The sequence below is a fragment of the Dermacentor albipictus genome, chromosome 1 (assembly GCF_038994185.2).
Source record: "Dermacentor albipictus isolate Rhodes 1998 colony chromosome 1, USDA_Dalb.pri_finalv2, whole genome shotgun sequence".
Lineage (NCBI taxonomy): Eukaryota > Metazoa > Arthropoda > Arachnida > Ixodida > Ixodidae > Dermacentor > Dermacentor albipictus.
Genome location: NC_091821.1, coordinates 10,610,585 through 10,627,980, shown reverse-complemented (window position 1 = coordinate 10,627,980; position 17,396 = coordinate 10,610,585). Strand labels below are relative to the sequence as shown.

Sequence of the window (17,396 nt, the reverse complement as noted above, 5' to 3'; positions counted from 1 at the left end):
CCTCTGCATTGTCACTCGGTTACTCAGCACAGTTTCTTAGTGTTGATTGAGCCAAGTTCCTCAGGTGTGCCAGTTTTCGGTGTCGCTGCATGCCACGGTTAGCTTGTACACTTTTACCTTGTACAGTCGAACCTCGATATATCGAACAGCGCGGTGATCGCAAAATAGTTCGATATAGCCAGAATTCGATATATAAAATCACGTAGAAAACGCGTCAAAAACTAGCACAAATCAATCAATGAACCAATCGTGGCGCAATAGATACTCACATGAAGCTTCAAACAAAGTATTTATTTCGTTCGCTGAAAGTACTGAAGCAGCGTAGCCTGCTTCATATTGGCAACCGCGTGCTTGACCACGGCGTCCTCAACATGGTCCAAACGGTCCAGAAGAGACGGTCCCTTCTATTGCGCCGCAGTAGCGGCGTACAACGGCCAAAGCAACTACAGCCTCAGTTGCAGTCGGGAGCGGTGCAACATCAGCGCTTGCTGGATCAGCCTCGGCAGCGTCTTCGTTCGGCCGCTCAGCAGTCACTTCTGCCGCGATCTCACGTCTGTTAGGGCCGATTTACGCTCGAGCCGCCCATCGCCGCAAGCCGCACCGCATGCTTGCGGTCGCACGAAAAATTGCACGTATCCAGCACTTGTGCACAAATTACGATTTACACTGTGTGCACAGTGTATACCTTGCACATTGTAAACCGAAATTTGTGCACAAGTGTTTGATACGTGCAATATTTCGCGCGACCGCACGCGTGCTGTGTGGCTCGCGGCGATGGGCGGCTCGAGCAAACTCTGCCACTGTTCCGGTGCTGTCGTCACCGCCAACGAAGTCCTCAATGCACATGCTGTGTGGCTCAGCACTGACAAAGCGCTCCAACTGGCTCCACGGCCGCCTCGATCACGCGCGCACGGCCCCCGCTGTGCGTGCGTGATCGAGGCGGCCGTGCTGGCTCCAAGCCGCCGCGTGTGTACGCGGCTACGTTCAAATAGCGCCCTCAGCGCAACCAATGTGGGCAGCTGTCGTACGCAGCAGTCCGGAACGCCCATCGCGCCGCCGCTATCTGGGAGAGTGTTGCGGGAAAGCTCGCCTCCTGTCAACAGAGCGCACTTGGTCCGGGCGGCGCAGTTCGATATATCCATTTTACATCCGGCCCCGTTCGAAATAAAAAATTAAAAATGCATGCGATTTTCCACGTGATATAGAAAGTGTTCGATATACGCAATAATTCGATATATCCGTGTTCGATATATCGAGGTTTGACTGTAGTTGGAGCAGAGCCGGAGGAAGTCGAAAAGATTTTCACAGTTCGATTGTTTGAAAGGCACAGCATTCCACACTTGCTGCTGGTCTGTTATTGATTTTTGCCTGATTGTGATTGGGCACCAGAGGGGTACCTGTTTTGCTGTTGAGAGAATGCATGGAATTGCTGAAGCTGCTGGCTCTTCTGTGGTTCAATTAAGTGGCCTGCAGATGCAATCTTCTGCAAGTGAACCTTTGGTAATTGGTATCGGTAACTATTTTTCTCCTGCAAAATTGGTTTTTAAATTATTGTTGTTGAAAATTCCTTGCGATCAGAATCAATCCAGCCTTCTATTTCTGTGGTGTCTTGATGTTCCAAAGCCAAGGGTGCCTTGGTACATACAACTCTATTGGATTTTGTCTACGTACGTCCCTTGCAAAGCAGCAGCATGATTTTGTGTTAATGTATTATATGCGGTTAAGAAAAAAAGTCAATTTTATTATGCGACCAGAAGTTGCTTTAATATGAACACAATTGAGAACCTCTTTACTGTTGACTGTGAGAAGCTTGCATGTGCAGATGTTGCAACATTGTAATCTACTTGTTGAGGATTACTCCTCACTGGTGCAGCTTCTTATGTTCACTGCTTAAGCGTATACAACTAACCTGGATTTTCCATAACGTTTACGAATTTAGCCCTTTGCTAATTTTCCAATTCAGTGTTTTACGAAACATACCGTATTTACTCGCATAATGATCGCACTCGCGTAATGATCGCACCCCTAAATTTTGTCGTCAAAATTCGATTTTTTTTATTCCCCGCGTAATGATCGCACCCCAAACTTGCCGCAGCGATATGTCGTGTGCTAAGTCTAGCTAATAATGATCGTGCTTACTATCTGTCGAATGCAACGCGAACGACTCTTCAAGACAAGCCAAGCGGCCTGCACGCACCAAACATTAAGTAGATGCCTCATTTCATTACTTTCGTCACTTTCCGCACATCTATGACAAAATGAGGTACAACCAAACTTGCCTTTATTATGGGTTGGCTTTATAATGGTAGATCTCAACAAAAACAATAAAGGCGCATTTCGACTCTTTTCATCTGCTTTTGTACTCGTGAGCACGCAACAAATCGCGCGCGGCAATGATAGTAGCCACGTTTACTTGATACGATAAAAGTGCACCCTATTCATACGCCGACGCTTGTAACACAGCTAAGATATTCGCCCACCCTTAGCGGAAACGTGCCGTATTAGGATAGTAGTGAAGACAGATGTCGCAGTTTCCGCAGCACGTCACCCATGCATTTCTATGTCACTGGCAGCTAAGCGCGCCCACCTGTTTCTGTCCCCTCAAAGTGGACATGGCTACGTTACTGTCGCAAACTTGCCGATATTAACGATATTATTCATCACTGATACGGAAGAAACTGTTTCAATACACGTAATGTACTCACGAGAAGAAAAAAAAATCGCGTTCGGCGCGCTCGGCTTGCTCCGCCGGCCGCCATTTTTGTTTTGGTGTCCCGCACCCGCAGTCTCGCATCCCGCAGCAAACGCGGGGCGAAAAAAAAAAAATTTTTTTTTCGCGGTAAATTTAACCCGCGTAATGATCGCACCCCTGAATTTGCGTCAATTTTTCTGACAAAAAAAGTGCGATCATTATGCGAGTAAATACGGTAAATTCTGTTAGCGAGTTTTGCTCGGTGGTTTCTGACTGCACCTTTGAGTCTTTTTCTTTTTTTCTTCCAAATGCAAAAGAACACCGGTGGAGTACCTGCTTTGAGCAAACAGTTCCTAAAGCAAGAAAAGTTGCTGAAATAGTAGCTCTAATCCAAAAACTTGTTGCTTGTTCAAGTTTGCTATTGTGGCTTTCTTTATTAAGTTTAGTCATATTGGCAGAAATGTTATGAAGGCTAAGATATGACTGCTTATGAATGTTTTCATATCCAATTTGCTATGCACATGTTTTCATGTCCTCGGCAGCTTACCTATGCATAAGTGCCATCATTTCCAAGCACTACTAATGCAAAATATCGCTGACGTTCAAGCTTGTTAAAACTTCCATGTATGCAGTTTTCATTTGTATTCAGTTCGTTTCGGGTTTACTAATTGCCTACTCATGACAGTGGCCTGAAGGCCTTGTTTTCCTCCTTGACAACAAAGGTTGCTTTGATACTAAGGCTTGTTGACATACATAATTGCGGTGTATGTGGATGTTCAGTTAACTCTTCTTATGCAGTTTCACAAGTGTGAGGTGCAATACTGAAAAACAGCTCATCTGCAGAAAGGCTCAGTATTGATGGGTGCATGCATTCAAAAGGGTGCCACACATTGATAGTGTTTCTTTACATATGTGAAGATTTATATATTTAATTTTTCTGTGCAGCTAGTTATCAAGGATGGGAGGGATTTTGCCTTGTCTCTGCATCAGCAAAAATTGTAGCAGTAGCAGTATTGTATGGTGAATGATTGTAAATTACTGGCCGAGTTAACGGTTGTAACAGGTTGCAGTATAGCTGGTTTTATCCATACTGCTAGCAGTGTTCACAGGATTCTGTCTAATCAGTATGCACACCACCTCTGTGCCTCCGGCCCTGGAGGAATGAAATTGCGGCCACTTAAGTCGAACAAAGGTATCCAGAACTCGTACAGGCTCTTGATCGTATGAGGCATTCAAGTTTCCATTGTCATAATGAGTGCAAGTGATGTCATAGTGCCATAAGGTCAATAACATATTTTCTTTCAAGCCTAATTGAGACAAATTGCGGAGTCTGGCAGTCTGCTTTTTTAGGTACTGTAAATAATTCAGCACTGTTAATATGCTATTGGTCTACTGGCACTTGCATCTCTTGAACTTGCAATCACAACAATCTTAACTTTATGTTTGTCTCTGGCTGTGGCCGTGATTTCGCACGTTTGCTGCTTGCATAGGAGCTGGTTGCATCTGGCATGTGTGCTTGCTGCGAGGATGCATATCCTGCCTAATTGCTGCCTTCCTACAATGCAGAGCTTGTCATCCTATTACAAACAAAAATAACCAGGCAGCTACACCCACTCCAAGGGTGTGTGCATTGTAGTCGCAGTACTACTGCATATATACAGCAGAACCCGACCTAAAACACTGTCCCGACCTAAATCCCATTGACGCACATGTATTATGTTCCTGTTTGATACGTTGCCATACGGTAAGGTCCCCACAGCTTATGTTGTTTCAGTATAGAGCAAGATTTGCTCTTGCACGTTGCTACGAAGATAGATGTATGCGCTGCAACAAGTGCCGGCACTTCGCAGCAAGCCAATGAAGTTGCACAAGTCCAGCAGCACACAGGCATATTGGGAGAAACTTGCACAGAGCAGTTTGCGAAGCACACAAAGAAGTGGGCATTGGTTAAAATCTACCAGGAACCATGCACACTGGACCAAATCCGCTGGGCGCATGGCTACATTTATTTCGAGGTTGGCAAGGGTCATAATGCGTTGCATAAATGCTGGTGGTCTTTCGTCAGCTTCACCACAATATCGCAGTATTATGCAGTGAAGTGGAAATGGTAGACTGTCGTGGAACATTGTACGTGTTAATTATGCATCATGCACTCGCGTCATGTCCGTTCACAGTAGGAATGTCGAGACGTCTAAGTGTACTGGCAGCCATTGAGAGCTGTTTAACGTTGCTGAGGCGGTTTGCTGCCTTCTTCATTGTTGCGTTATATTATTCCATGGTCCCTTGAAAATGTATTAAAGGGGCATGACACCCAATTTTGAATCATAATCTGCATGGTAAAGATAATTCTTGTGCGTTCCAAGAACACGTTGCCAAAATTTTAGCGCATTTGAGCCAGCACGTAATTTGTAACAGAATTTTTATATTGCATTCGAACAGCATAGCAGTCGAGCAACACTGGCTGCTCGCGAGCTGCGACTTCATACGCTGCATGCTTGCTGAGCGAGCATGCACATTCCGGTGAAGAAGCCATGTTTCAACTGTACGCACATGCAGAAGGAAGCTTTTGCTTTGTTCTGCTTGCCATTAGAATTGTTCAACTTGCAGTGGCTGAAACAGTGCCACTGCAGCGCCTATGCAGCGCTGTTGGATGCCAGAGCGAACGGAGCACTAACGGAGCAAGGAGTGCTCCGTATCGTACTACAGGTTCCCCAAGGAGCCCATCTAGAGTAAGGCTTGGGAGATGAATGTCGGCAAAGAGGACTGGCTCTCATCTGACACTTTTGTTATGTTATGGGAACACGTAACACTAGACAGCTACAATGATTTGCGCCTGCTTGCCGAGTTTGAAATACCCATGAAGCTGAGGCTGCGGCCAGATGTGATGCCGATCGTGTTCGTGCACCGACCCATCCGGAAGGCACTGCCCCAGCCAAACGTCAACCTTGCTATGTAATTTTTTTTTTAACCAATATCAGGTGCAATAAAACAAGTTCAAGTAATGGTTCAACAAATACTTCGTTTAGCACAATACAACGGACACAAGAAAGGCGACAGGACAAGGCGCCTTGTCCTGTCGCCTTTCTTGTGTCCGTTGTATTGCGCTAAACGAAGTATTTATGGATCCGCACCAACTAGCCTGCCAACGCATTGTAATGGTTCAACCAAAGTGTACATTGTACAAAATGCTTGCGTTGTGGACACATCTGTGCGAGCATTTGTTTACATATGCCGCTCGCAACTACACAGGAAAAAAAGAGATAACTGGTGGTAATGCGCGGCAGCTTAAAGGGACACTAAAGGTTACCAGAAACTCAAGTTAAAGTGGTAGAGCAATGTTTTAAAACGTCTAAGGCGTCAATTTAATCGCGAACAGAGCTTTAGTAACCGAGAAATTGAGGTAAATGCATGACACGATTTGAGACCCCCCAGCGACATTCCGGTACTAGCCCGATGACGAAAGGACTCCTCATAATTTGTGTTACTAATACTCAACTACTCGTATTAAAAATATCATTTCATTCGATTATAAGACGGGAAAAAATGCTGCTTGTCAACGCCTATTCGATTCTAAGAAAAAATAACATTTTGACGTTACCCTTCAGTAATATGGGTGTTCGAAAGGTTTCGTTTTCGCTCGACTCTGCGCGCTCGACTCTGCACTGCGCACGCTTTGGAGTTTCAGTACTTTCGTTATCGCGTCGTGCTGCGAGGGTTCTGCTGGCTCGCGAAACTTTCATTTGGAGCAAGCAGCGAGAATGCCACGTCCATGTGATGTCGTGGGAAGCCCTCGTTGCTTTCCCGCTCCGGAGAGCCGGTGTCGAGGCCGCCGTCGTAGTACGCAACGACGCCGGCAGTGCGAGCACTCAGCAGCAGGTCGCGCTTGTCGGTGCTCAAATTGCTGAAGTTGAGCCCACCATCGCGACCCAATCTGTCGGTGTCAGGGTCCATTGCCACGAGCGTTGAAGTTTGCTTCATAGAATGAAGTACCAGCTTATGGGCGTCTTGCGCTGGAGCTTGAGGTATAGTAGCGGCGCCTGGTGGCGGTGCGGGAACCGACATCTGGGTCGGCTGTGGCGAAGCACGTTTCTAGGTAGAGTTTTGCGTCGATTCGCACTTTTTTATGCCCTGTTGCGAGTGCGAAAAAGCTCGTCACTTCTCACAGACCACGCTGCGAGCTCGCCACAGCCTATATTTTAACGAAAATGGACTCGCCGTGGGACGTAGTGTGGGACGTAATTCGTTTCTCCTTCCGCTAGCCACCATACTCCCGCTTTCGCTCTGCTGTCGGCTCTGTCTTGGCTCTGTTTCTGGCCGCGCGTTTGCGTTTTGCGCAGAGAAGCCGTAGCGCCGTCTGCGGACGCCGTTCTACTCACCGATGGCGCACCGTCACTATGAGACCATGATGTCAGTTCTCCTCGATCGGAGGGTGGGCGATTTGAACTGCGCTAGAGGTACACGGACGCTTCAGAACGCATTTTCTCTCAAAATAAGTCTCTCCTTGGTACGAAACAAGCGTTTCGAGGTTTCTGTGATGGTATTTCAACAGTCCACGTTGACTTAATAGTAACCTTTAGTGTCCCTTTAACAAATCGTAGTTTTGTTCAGTTCAGATCCAAGAGAAATGCATGTCAGCAAACAATCTATGCACGTAAGAATTTGCACTTTGCGAAGTAGCACCAGACTTCGTCTTCCATGAACGACTGGCTAAGCAGTGCTGCACGCGTGAACTAGTGCGGAAAGGCAACAGCAGCATTTCACGCTGCACCAGTGTAGCCATCTTATGTTGACCACGTTTACTGGGCTGTTTTTGTCTGTGGCCTTCAAGATATGTACATGCCGGCTTTGCCCGTAACTGGGACGCGCATATCTAAGGCCATGTTTCGTCACTGAGCTGGTGGCGATGAGGTTAAGTCAAAATGCGTAGCGCCATCACTGGTTGTGCTGCTCAGATTAGTCGCTTGCTTCGTGAAGTTGGCATTGTAGAAGACATGTCACACGATATCTGGAGCGAATATGGCAACAAACGGCAGCTGTACTCCGCCCTCAATTGGTGCGGTGGCTGATTTTGCAGTGGACGATGGCTCGGTTGCGTGTAGCAGACATGGCTCATTAATATAGTGGTGGGCGTCGTAGGGGGGGGGGGGGGGGATTAGCCGGTGAGTTCTTGCTGGTATTTTGGACAGGAATGTGCTTTTACCAACAAGTTTTTACCCTTGTATAGCCATAATAGACCCGCTACTACAATTCCTTGTGGTAAACCGCAAAATGATGGGCGACTGTGTCATGCCTCCCAAGTTCTATTGTATTGCAATTCACTTATATTTTACTCTATTGGTAGCATGCAAGATAGTTTGCTTCAAAGAAAGCTCTGCCATCTGGCCATCTATTATAACTTAGTATAAAGGAAATGATACTGTATTTCCTCGTGTAATGCCTGCACTTATTTTATTTGGATTTTTCACATGGTCTGGGCCTTTCAGAAGGCAGGCTTATACGCCTGGCACATGGGCACTCTAAAGTCCTTTAGGTAAAGGGACATCTGCTGGAAAGGCGTTCAAGTGCTCTGATGCACGATAAAGCAGTGTCTTCCTTATGGCAAAGTTCCTTAGCGAAAATGGCGTTACTCTCGCACACAGCGTGCACAACTCGCCAATAGAAGGAAACCTGTCACAAAATTACGGTGACTCTTAAGCATTTTTTTTTTTTCTTTGTGAGAGTGCTTTAATTTTTAGCAATGCCATTTGTCGAATAGATTTACTGTAGCTATACTGCAACGCTTGCATCGTCACTCGTATTGCAACACAAACATGGAAGAGGACAACAGAAACGTGGCCAGTACACCATGGCAGCAATATAATACACAGCATGCACGTGAAACACTCTCCATAGTTGCTGGGCCAATTTGAATTGCTACTAAGAACGCAAGAACATTAAGAAATTAAACTAATGTGCTCATTAGAAGCCATCAATGAAAAAAGAAAATGTTTTTAGGTTCTACAATCACTAAATGTAATCTACATACACAGCTTTTTTAAAATGTTTCCTCTCGCTGCTCTAACAAGCGGTGCTATTCATTTTATTTATTGCAGTGTTCATCTGAGGAACCACCTAAAGAAGTTAGTGTGGTGCGGTGTGCCATTGGCGCAACTCCTTTCTGCAAAGGGTCCTTCAGAGTAACACAAGTTTACTGCAAAGGATTTCACTCTTGCCCATGTGTCAAGGGTATTATGGCTACTCACTAAAGCCTTGAGCTGATGTCTAAAATAACACCAGATAGCGGTCAATTATGGACATTTTTATTTTCGTGCTGCTGCACCATACAGCCAAAAGCCTTTATAACGATGTGTTTGGGACCTCCAAATTCATTCGTTATACAGGTCACTTCGTAGTGGTCACTCACCCTACCTCTTACAATAGAGCAGGTTAAGCACATTCAACAAAAGAAAACCTTAAATTTCAAGAGTGAAATCATTCTCAATTTTTTTTGTGAACACTTCGTCTGAAAGCTACGTAAAGAAAGTGGTGTAGGGCTGCTAAGCACGAGGTTGCGGCATCGAATGCCGGCCACGGCGGCCGTATTTCGATGGGGGCGAAGTGCGAAAACACTATTGTACAGTGAAACCTCGTTAAACCGTAGTTGGCCGGAGCTCGGAAAAAGTACGTACTAAACGGTAGTACTGTTTAACCGAATAGCATGAATTCGCCCACTTACCTGTTGAAAACGGAACTCAAGAGTGCGATGAAAGGGGAAAAAAACATTCAGTATTTATTCACTTAGCGCGACAAAAGTTATTAGGCTGTTTTAGCAGAGCGTTTTTGACGGTCCGCTCCGCTCAGCGGGCTAGCGGAAGCGCAAGTGCGCATGCGCGACCCGTTCAGCAGTGAGCGGGCGAGCGGACGGGAGCCCCCTCTCCGCTAGAAAGCTTTCTCAGCGGAGCGCGGCGAGCGCGTCAAGCGGGTCTAGCGAAGCAAAATGGCGGCCCCCAGTGCTGCTGGCCCGTCCACGAGGTCGTTTGAATCGGGATTTGTAAAGCGCAAACCTAGAGTACACTTTAGGAGACACGAAGATCTTCTTCTATTCGGGAGGTTGTGGCCATGAACCCGTTTCAGAACCATGTCATGTGTGCACGTTTGTTTATGCGGACCACGTTTTAGGTGTACTGAAAGAGCAAAAAACCTTGTCTTGGCTACAACACAGCGTAACGGCTTTGTTAATGTAAGGATTATATATATACATATAAGAAATGAAAATGCAATGTATTGTGTGAAATGCCTTCAGACACTTGAGCAATTCCAAATATATTATTTTATTGCGGCAATTCTTACAACTTGAATATTATGTTCATAGCGGTTTTACCTTCTGCGGCAAGGTGGCGCTTCAAGCAAGCACATGCCTTTCGGACGCAGCCGGGCGCTCCGCTAAAACTGATTCTTCGTCCGCCGCTCCGCTAACTGTGAGCGGGTACGCGAGAGCGGACCGGACCGTCAAAAACGTTCTGCTAAAACACTCTATTTTCATTTGATGCCGCGGCGGCCTAGCACGAAGACGACAGCGGCCTCAAACTTACTGAAGCTGCGTGCCAGCTTTTCAGCCAGCCCCCTCTTCTCGGCAAACACTCGCATGGCAGATCCCTTGTTGGCGTTACATATTGTTTGTGCACGCGCACAGTAGTGCTGCAGAAGTCCCGGGGGCGCCTTTTTCATTGCCGGGTGCCGGAGTTTGGAATACTTTTCATTTGGAATAAAGTTACGTTATCGCACCCGTTCTCATCGCGCCGATTGCATTCATGAGGCTGACGTAACGCGTAGCTTATGCCACTGTGGACCAGAATCGCCCGTGCTGTCGCTTTCCGTGTCGTCCTCATCACTGTCGCTAGTCGACACTTCGGCAACAACACAGGCAACGATGGCGAAAAGTCGAACCTGGTAGCTGACATGTCATCGCGGTCGCAGCAGCGCTGCCGAGCAACTTCTTCGCATTCCAAATGCCACACACTGCAGTCAACAGCAGATCCCTGTTGCGTGCCGGCGCCGACTTCTTCGTGTCACGTTCGATAGGACGGATGATGTCTAATTTTTCTTCTGTGCTGAGCACCCGGCGTCTTTTTTATCTGAGCTACAGAACGACCCGAGTCCTCGCTTGCACGACGCCATAACGTTCTCTGGCACGGCGTCGAAATGATGTTGATGTGGCTTCACGCGCAAACGCACAGGGCGTTTGGAGGCCATTGTTCCGATCTCTGAGGCTTGTTGTTCTGCCGGGTCGCCAAATGGAGACGGCGCACCGCCGTGTTCGGGCGGCGAAAAGTTGAAACGCTACGCTTTAACCGATCGTACGCAATAAGCTGGTATGGTTTATGCGGTTACGAAACACATTATGTTCAATGGCCACTGAGTCGGGGATTTGACTTTGCTACTTTTAAACAGAGCTACTGTTTAAGCGGGTACGGTTTAACGAGGTTTTACTGTACTTGGATTTAGGTGCACGTTAGAGAACCTCGGGTGGTCCAAATTTCCAGAGTCCCCCACCACGGCATGCCTCATAATATTGTGGTTTTTGCACGTAAAACCCCATAATTTACTTAAAGCAAAGCTGCAGATTGCCAAATGCTGCTAGTATCACTTCCCTTGCTGTCAAAATTATTGGTTCTTTTATAACTGTTGCCTTTATTGGCGTTCATATCTTTTCCATCCTAAATGGTTTTGAAGATGGCATTGGTTGTCAGTTATGACTACGTTATCACATCAACTGCAACACATGCAGCCCTTGCACCCACTGATGTGTTGCAACAAGCAGCGTACGAGCTGAGCAATTCTTGAAGTAGTTCATCAGAACTACGAGGGGCAGCCAAAATGTTCTCGAAATGGTGGTTCAGCGAGCTAACGTTACGACCTATGGCAATGCTTGCCTAATCAATTACCTTTGAAGTAGGACCCTTGCGCGCGCACACACACACACACACACTTGCTCCATCGCTCCTGCCATTGTTGGAAACAGCGGCAGAATGCTTTCGGAATCTGTCAGAGCTTAGCTGTGGCATTTGCTTTGATGTCCTCCACGGTTGCAAAACATGCCCCCTTGAGGCCCATTTTCAGAGTAGGGAACAGCCAAAAGTCTGAGCGAGATCCGGAAAGTACAGTGGTTGAAAGCTCTTACTTTGCGTATTCAGCACACAAGTTCTTGCTTAAGATGCTGAGTTGCTATAGTAATGTGCTGGCAGGAGTGGCCTTGTTTTGAAAGGCTGGCTGTGGGACAAGGGCTGCGAATGGCTGCACGTTTCCAAGATGTCAGGAAATTGACTTGGACAGCATATGAATGAGTAAAAAGCATGGCTATTCCATTGTTTAAAGTAAGGCCGACAAGCTGTCAGATAATTGCACAGGAATATCTTTAGTTTGTGCATCCAAGCCAAGTGCAGCATCTACTTCACCTGACCATCATTTTCTTTTGAAAACATAATTACCCATTTCTTGTGCTTCGTGCTAGCATTGCCATATGTGCAATAATGCATTCTGAATATTTCCATGTCCACTGTTTCTCCAGCTTGCGAGCTCTCATCGCCTCTTGGGCTTGATCCCATGTAGTTGTGCACATTTGCCGGCTCTACTGAATTGTCCGTGAAGTTTACGAATTTGGGCTTGCTTTATGGTTTTATATATGTCAAGTTTTACAACTTGCAGACTCTCAACGAGCTTTTGTACATATTTGAACAAACTATGATGCCATGTACAGTGGGCACAATTATGAAACGTTTGAGGTGCAACTTAACAGGACACCAGATAGGTACTTACTCTGGGCAAATGCATTCAGACAAGTTCCTGATGCAGGTGGAACCTGCACCAGCAAAGTCACTTATAAAGTCTGATCTAAAAACTGTTCCTGTCAGCCATTGCTTTTCTGCGTTGCTGTTGCTTGTGTTCTGCATCTAAAGGTAAATCATTGTTGATTAAGTGCATATTTTGTCTTGCAAAAAGTGTGCTCAGGGCAACCTAAAAAAATACATATCTGCGTAGGCTGTGGTGTTGTCGGTGAAGTTGGATCATGTGCACTACTTGTGAATTTGATACAAGGGGGAATGGCTGCTATGCACAAGAAATCTGAGCAAGGAAACTTTCTGTGGTTTGTCTGCTACTAACTGCTGTACTGTTTAATGTGTGTGTTACCATTTTTATCTTGGCATGTATGCTAATGCTCAGCCTCTGTCCATTTCAGACATGCGTCGGGATGTCCAGGAGATCTTTCGCAGCACTCCTCATGAGAAGCAAGTCATGATGTTCAGCGCGACGCTGAGCAAGGATATCAGACCTGTTTGCCTCAAGTTTATGCAAGACGTAATTACCCCCTCCACACACAATTCCTCCCCATCCTTCTACCAACACACTGCTGAGTCTTCAGCTGCAAGGTGGTCCTCCTGCAAAGTGGGCTGTCATCGTCTTGCACAGTTAGATCGTGAAGGGAAGCAAGTCTTAAATTGCGGTGATTAGCCAGGTTATGCGGAAGGCCAGGCGTGTTCAGGATTAGACAGTTTTCGATAATACTGAGGGAATGCTCAAGTGCTGCAAACCATCTTGCTAGAATCTACCATCTCTACGTCGGGAAACAAATGAGAGCCAGGTTACCAGGTTGTGCAGTTGCAATTGAAGAGGTGGCAAGCATTGCATTCGTCGCTCGAGCCAGGTCGCATGCATCGTCATAATGGAACCATCATGTCCCCGTGCCCCCTGTTGCCGTTCAACTCTCCAAGCACTGCCTGTCTTCCACGGGTGCTGCTGCTCAGGATAGCTAGTGTCCGTCCTTGGAGCTTCGTCATAGGGTAGGTCCCCACACCCCCCAAAATCTTTCGTTTCGCTCAACACAAATTTGTCCAAGAAGTGTGCGAGGTTAGTGTGAGAGCTTAGCTGGCATAGCGTCGTCGTGCACATGTGGACTTTCTGGCGGCTGCCACGCGTGTGCCCTGCTGAGTGCTGTGCGTCAGGACATTTGATCACTGAAGACATCGTAGCATCTCAACGGCGGAAAGCTTGTGTGTCTGAGGCCTCCTGGCTGCTGCCATCTCCGTGCTCTGGAGCTGCGCTGGTGGCTGGCTGTGGCGTGACTGCACACCCGGACTTCACCGGAGGACTCGTGTTCTGGGTGGATGGTACCCCAGGAGGGCGCTAAACTATATAAGAACGGGCAGCTTTTGATATTGAGCTTTTTTTTTCTTTTGTTGGTGCTGGTTTACCTTTGGGGGAACTAAAATATTGCACGCATAATTACTTACGCTAGTTAAATATTGCTCTTCCTAGTTATACTTCGGTCGTAGTTGATAGCGTAGCTAGCCACTAGGCCGCGATTTTGTTTTTGTTGTGCTGCAAAGGCTTAGTTTCGATCAAGCAAGCAGCTCTATGTGCAAAATAGTGCATGTCAATTAGCATAACTGTGCGCCTTTTTCAAAGTTGCAGAGGGATCGTTCATCAATGTGGATGTGGCTAGTATTGAGACCTGCAAATTTTGAAGTTAGTTTACTCGTGCGCAGAAGCTTATTTCCTCTGTTCAAGCTATCAGGGCCTGTTCGTGCACGAGAGGCAGCTGGCGCTAAGGCTAGAGCTTCTACTAAAGCTTTTTTTTTTTTTACAATGCAGCCAATGGAGGTGTACGTGGATGATGAGGCCAAGCTGACACTGCATGGTCTGCAGCAGTACTATGTGAAGCTGAAGGACAATGAAAAGAACCGCAAGCTGTTCGAGCTGCTGGACCTCCTTGAGTTCAACCAGGTGGTTATCTTTGTCAAAACAGTGCAGCGCTGCATGGCTCTGGCTCAACTGTTGGTAGAACAGAACTTCCCCGCCATTGCCATCCATCGGGCCATGACCCAGGAGGAGAGGTTTGTATTCCACTTTGCCGGTGGGCATTTTTTGTGCTTTTTTGTGTACAGTGGCACTTCCAAATGCAATCAGTTCTATAGTGCTGATGGGCTGAAAAAATTTATTTGTGCAGGTTGTCGCGCTACCAGCAGTTCAAGGACTTCCAGAAGCGGATTCTTGTTGCCACAAACTTGTTTGGACGAGGAATGGACATTGAGAGAGTTAACATTGTGTTCAACTATGATATGCCTGAAGACTCGGACACCTACCTACACAGGGTATGTACGCTCTCTGGAGCCTTTTGGCTCCGCACTTGCCAAGTGACAGCTGTAAAAAAAGATTTTTATCGTTTAGGTGGCTCGAGCTGGACGTTTTGGCACCAAGGGGTTGGCGGTGACATTTGTGTCGGATGAGCAGGATGCAAAAACCTTGAATGAAGTGCAAGACCGGTTTGATGTGAACATCTCTGAGCTGCCTGATGAAATCGACATTTCCTCTTACAGTACGTCTTTTTTCATAGCTTGTATTTGTCCAGCTGTGTGGCAGTTTTCAATTGAAAATTTCTTACTTTCAGTTGAAGGCCGCTGAGCACCACAGTTTTCAAGGAAGCATTGGACAAGGCTGTCAAGTCATCTCATCTGAAGTTTTTTACGAGTTTTCACCTCAGAAGTTGTATATGTTCAAAGTGTAGAAGTGTGTCCTGTTCATTATCATTTTATTTCAAGACTCATTACACTGCAAGTACAGTTTGAAAAGCCATCACACTGAAAATACAGTTTCAAAAAATACAGTGTTGTGTGAATTACTTCTATCGGAAAACAAGGCCATTGTGGTGTTGAGCGGTGCAGTCTTATCACAGTACGTTCACATGTTCTCACTTCGGAGTACGGGTTTCATTACCCGTTCCTTTGGCATCGTGCTCACTGTCGACTGGTGCAGATTCTGGCTTTTCTTTGCCTTTGAACCTCCGCGTAGGGCATGCGGTGACTGCAGTCCTTGCATCTTCGCGCACAACCGGCTCGTTGACTTCTGTGTCCATGTTCCTGCGTGGGTTGCACGTTCCGTAAGTATATGAATGGGATAGGTACAGCCACAACCTGCATGCCTAAATGCCCACATGTAGTTAGATGGCACGCGTGGGGCGAATATACGTATATAGGAAGCGAGTGGTATGTGTGGCACTCGTCAGCGCGGCTGCGTGGATCATTTCCAAGGGCAATGCTATCTTGTACATGCTGTTTTCGAGAACGCACCCGTTCAAGCACCTCGGTCATGCGGAAGCCACTTGTATCGTATCCACACTTATCTCCCGACTGCGAAGTTTAATGTACGGCGCCTGTCGCCCTCTCCCAAGCATCCGCGTCGAGTCTGGGGAGAGACGATAGGCTCCGTGGTGCAACCCGAACTTCGCTGTCGTGTAATCTGCCAGATGGCGAAGTTCGCAACCAAAGCGACCTGTTGCATATTCCCACAGGAACACTTATCTTCGACGCCAGAAACAAGAGTAAGCGCAGATATAAAAGCCGCGTTGTCTGACGTTAATTTTAGTTTGCCCTTGTAGCAATCGCGCCACCTGATTAGGCTACCCTTGCTATCCGATCCGCTTGGTGGAATGCACGCTTCGGTAGGTAGGGGCACGCATGTATTTCGGACGTCGGTTACCCACCTGATGGGAGTATTCTGAAGTGGAGAAGTGCAGCTTGCTGTTAATCCAGTTTTCCTATGAGATGCCACTCGCGAGCATTCGGTTCAGCGCCAACGTAGGCAGTTTTGTTTTTTTCCTGTGCTTGCAACGTTGGTTCTTCCCGTGCTCCTTTGCCTTTTAGGCGGCGAGTTCGGTTGGTTTTCAAACGGGGGTGGCCGTCCAGCTTTCGCTGTAGCGAGTGAAGGGACCAGTTAAGTGAAACATCTGCTCGCATTTTAAAGGGAAGTTTTCTTGGGCTCCTACCCCTAGCTTTGTGCGGACTTCGTGTGTTTGGCTAAGTAAACCACGGGCACGATGTGCGTCCTTGGTATGTAACCAATATGCAATGTGGTATGCAACCAAATTTGTACATTACAAATTAATGTAACTAATTACTTGTAGTCTGTGACTTGTAATCAGTTACAATTTTGGTAGTTTTGTAATTGATCGCTTATTTTTTTTACTCTAATTTTTAGTTTCCAATAACATATGTTTACATTATTGACGGAACGAGCGGTAATAGGCGACGCAGCATTCCAGCACCTCAATTCATGGTAAACAACTGAACGCCTGTCGCCGTGCCCAGCTCGAGCGCTCAGTTGTTTCCTCATCTTCGCGCTACACCGCCTGTTTGATGATTTCAATCGCCGCTGCAGTGTTTCGATAGCGATGACCACTTCAGACGTTAATGTTAGGAAATCGCCTATGGATGATCTTTTTTTTTTTTTAGTTTTTCATTGGTCCTACCGGGAGCGTCTTCTCCGAGGTGCAGCAATAATGAAACGCTGCACTTCATTCACCCAGAGGACCCAGACGCGAGCATCGCGGCGTAATCGTGTGCGCAGGATGTTCGTAATTTACAACACCACCCTTCCCTCCAGCGCGCACATCAAACGACTCTTCAGTGTCGCTGCTGATGCCTTCACAACAAAACGAAGGAATATGGCATTCTAAAATTTTGAAAAGCAATTGTTAGTGAAGCCAACGTGTGAAAGGCTGCAGTGGACGCACTGAAAGAGCCAGCGCAGCCCGTTCTGTTCACTGTACTTGCGCAGTGTTACCAAAAAGTTGCAGGGAAGTAACGTAAAAGTAATTCATTACCTTTTTGTAAGTTCCTTAATTACTTTAGTGGGCAGTAACTGGTAGCTGCAAATAATTACGTTTTCGAAT

The 17,396-nt window shown here is 46.7% G+C and overlaps 2 protein-coding genes and 1 long non-coding RNA gene across 10 annotated transcripts in view; 2 read left to right on the top strand and 1 right to left on the bottom strand.

Annotated features, from left to right (window-relative positions):
- Window positions 1-15,332, top strand: part of Hel25E (ATP-dependent RNA helicase 25E) — a 29,807-nt gene extending 14,475 nt beyond the window's left edge. For all 3 annotated transcript variants that reach the window (XM_070539023.1, XM_070539027.1, XM_070539026.1), the window contains exons 5-9: window positions 12,909-13,027; window positions 14,321-14,562; window positions 14,676-14,820; window positions 14,897-15,044; window positions 15,117-15,332. In XM_070539023.1, the coding sequence (XP_070395124.1) occupies window positions 12,909-13,027; window positions 14,321-14,562; window positions 14,676-14,820; window positions 14,897-15,044; window positions 15,117-15,130 (668 nt within the window). In that variant the 3' untranslated portion in view covers window positions 15,131-15,332. The remainder of the gene's footprint in view (window positions 1-12,908; window positions 13,028-14,320; window positions 14,563-14,675; window positions 14,821-14,896; window positions 15,045-15,116) is intronic.
- Window positions 15,241-16,348, bottom strand: LOC139060133 (uncharacterized). Its single transcript, XR_011514625.1, has 2 exons — window positions 16,209-16,348; window positions 15,241-15,585 (listed from the first exon to the last, which is right to left on the bottom strand). It is a non-coding gene; the product is annotated as an uncharacterized lncRNA (long non-coding RNA).
- Window positions 15,479-17,396, top strand: part of Sardh (Sarcosine dehydrogenase) — a 156,922-nt gene continuing 155,004 nt past the window's right edge. Inside the window, exon 1 of one of the 6 annotated variants that reach the window (XM_070539006.1) lies at window positions 15,479-15,605. The gene's annotated coding sequence lies outside the window, so the exon portion shown is untranslated. Of the gene's footprint in view, window positions 15,606-15,631; window positions 16,167-16,310; window positions 16,578-17,396 lie in introns of those variants that run through there. The other 5 variants (XM_070538997.1, XM_070538999.1, XM_070539001.1 and 2 more) reach the window with 5 other exon arrangements.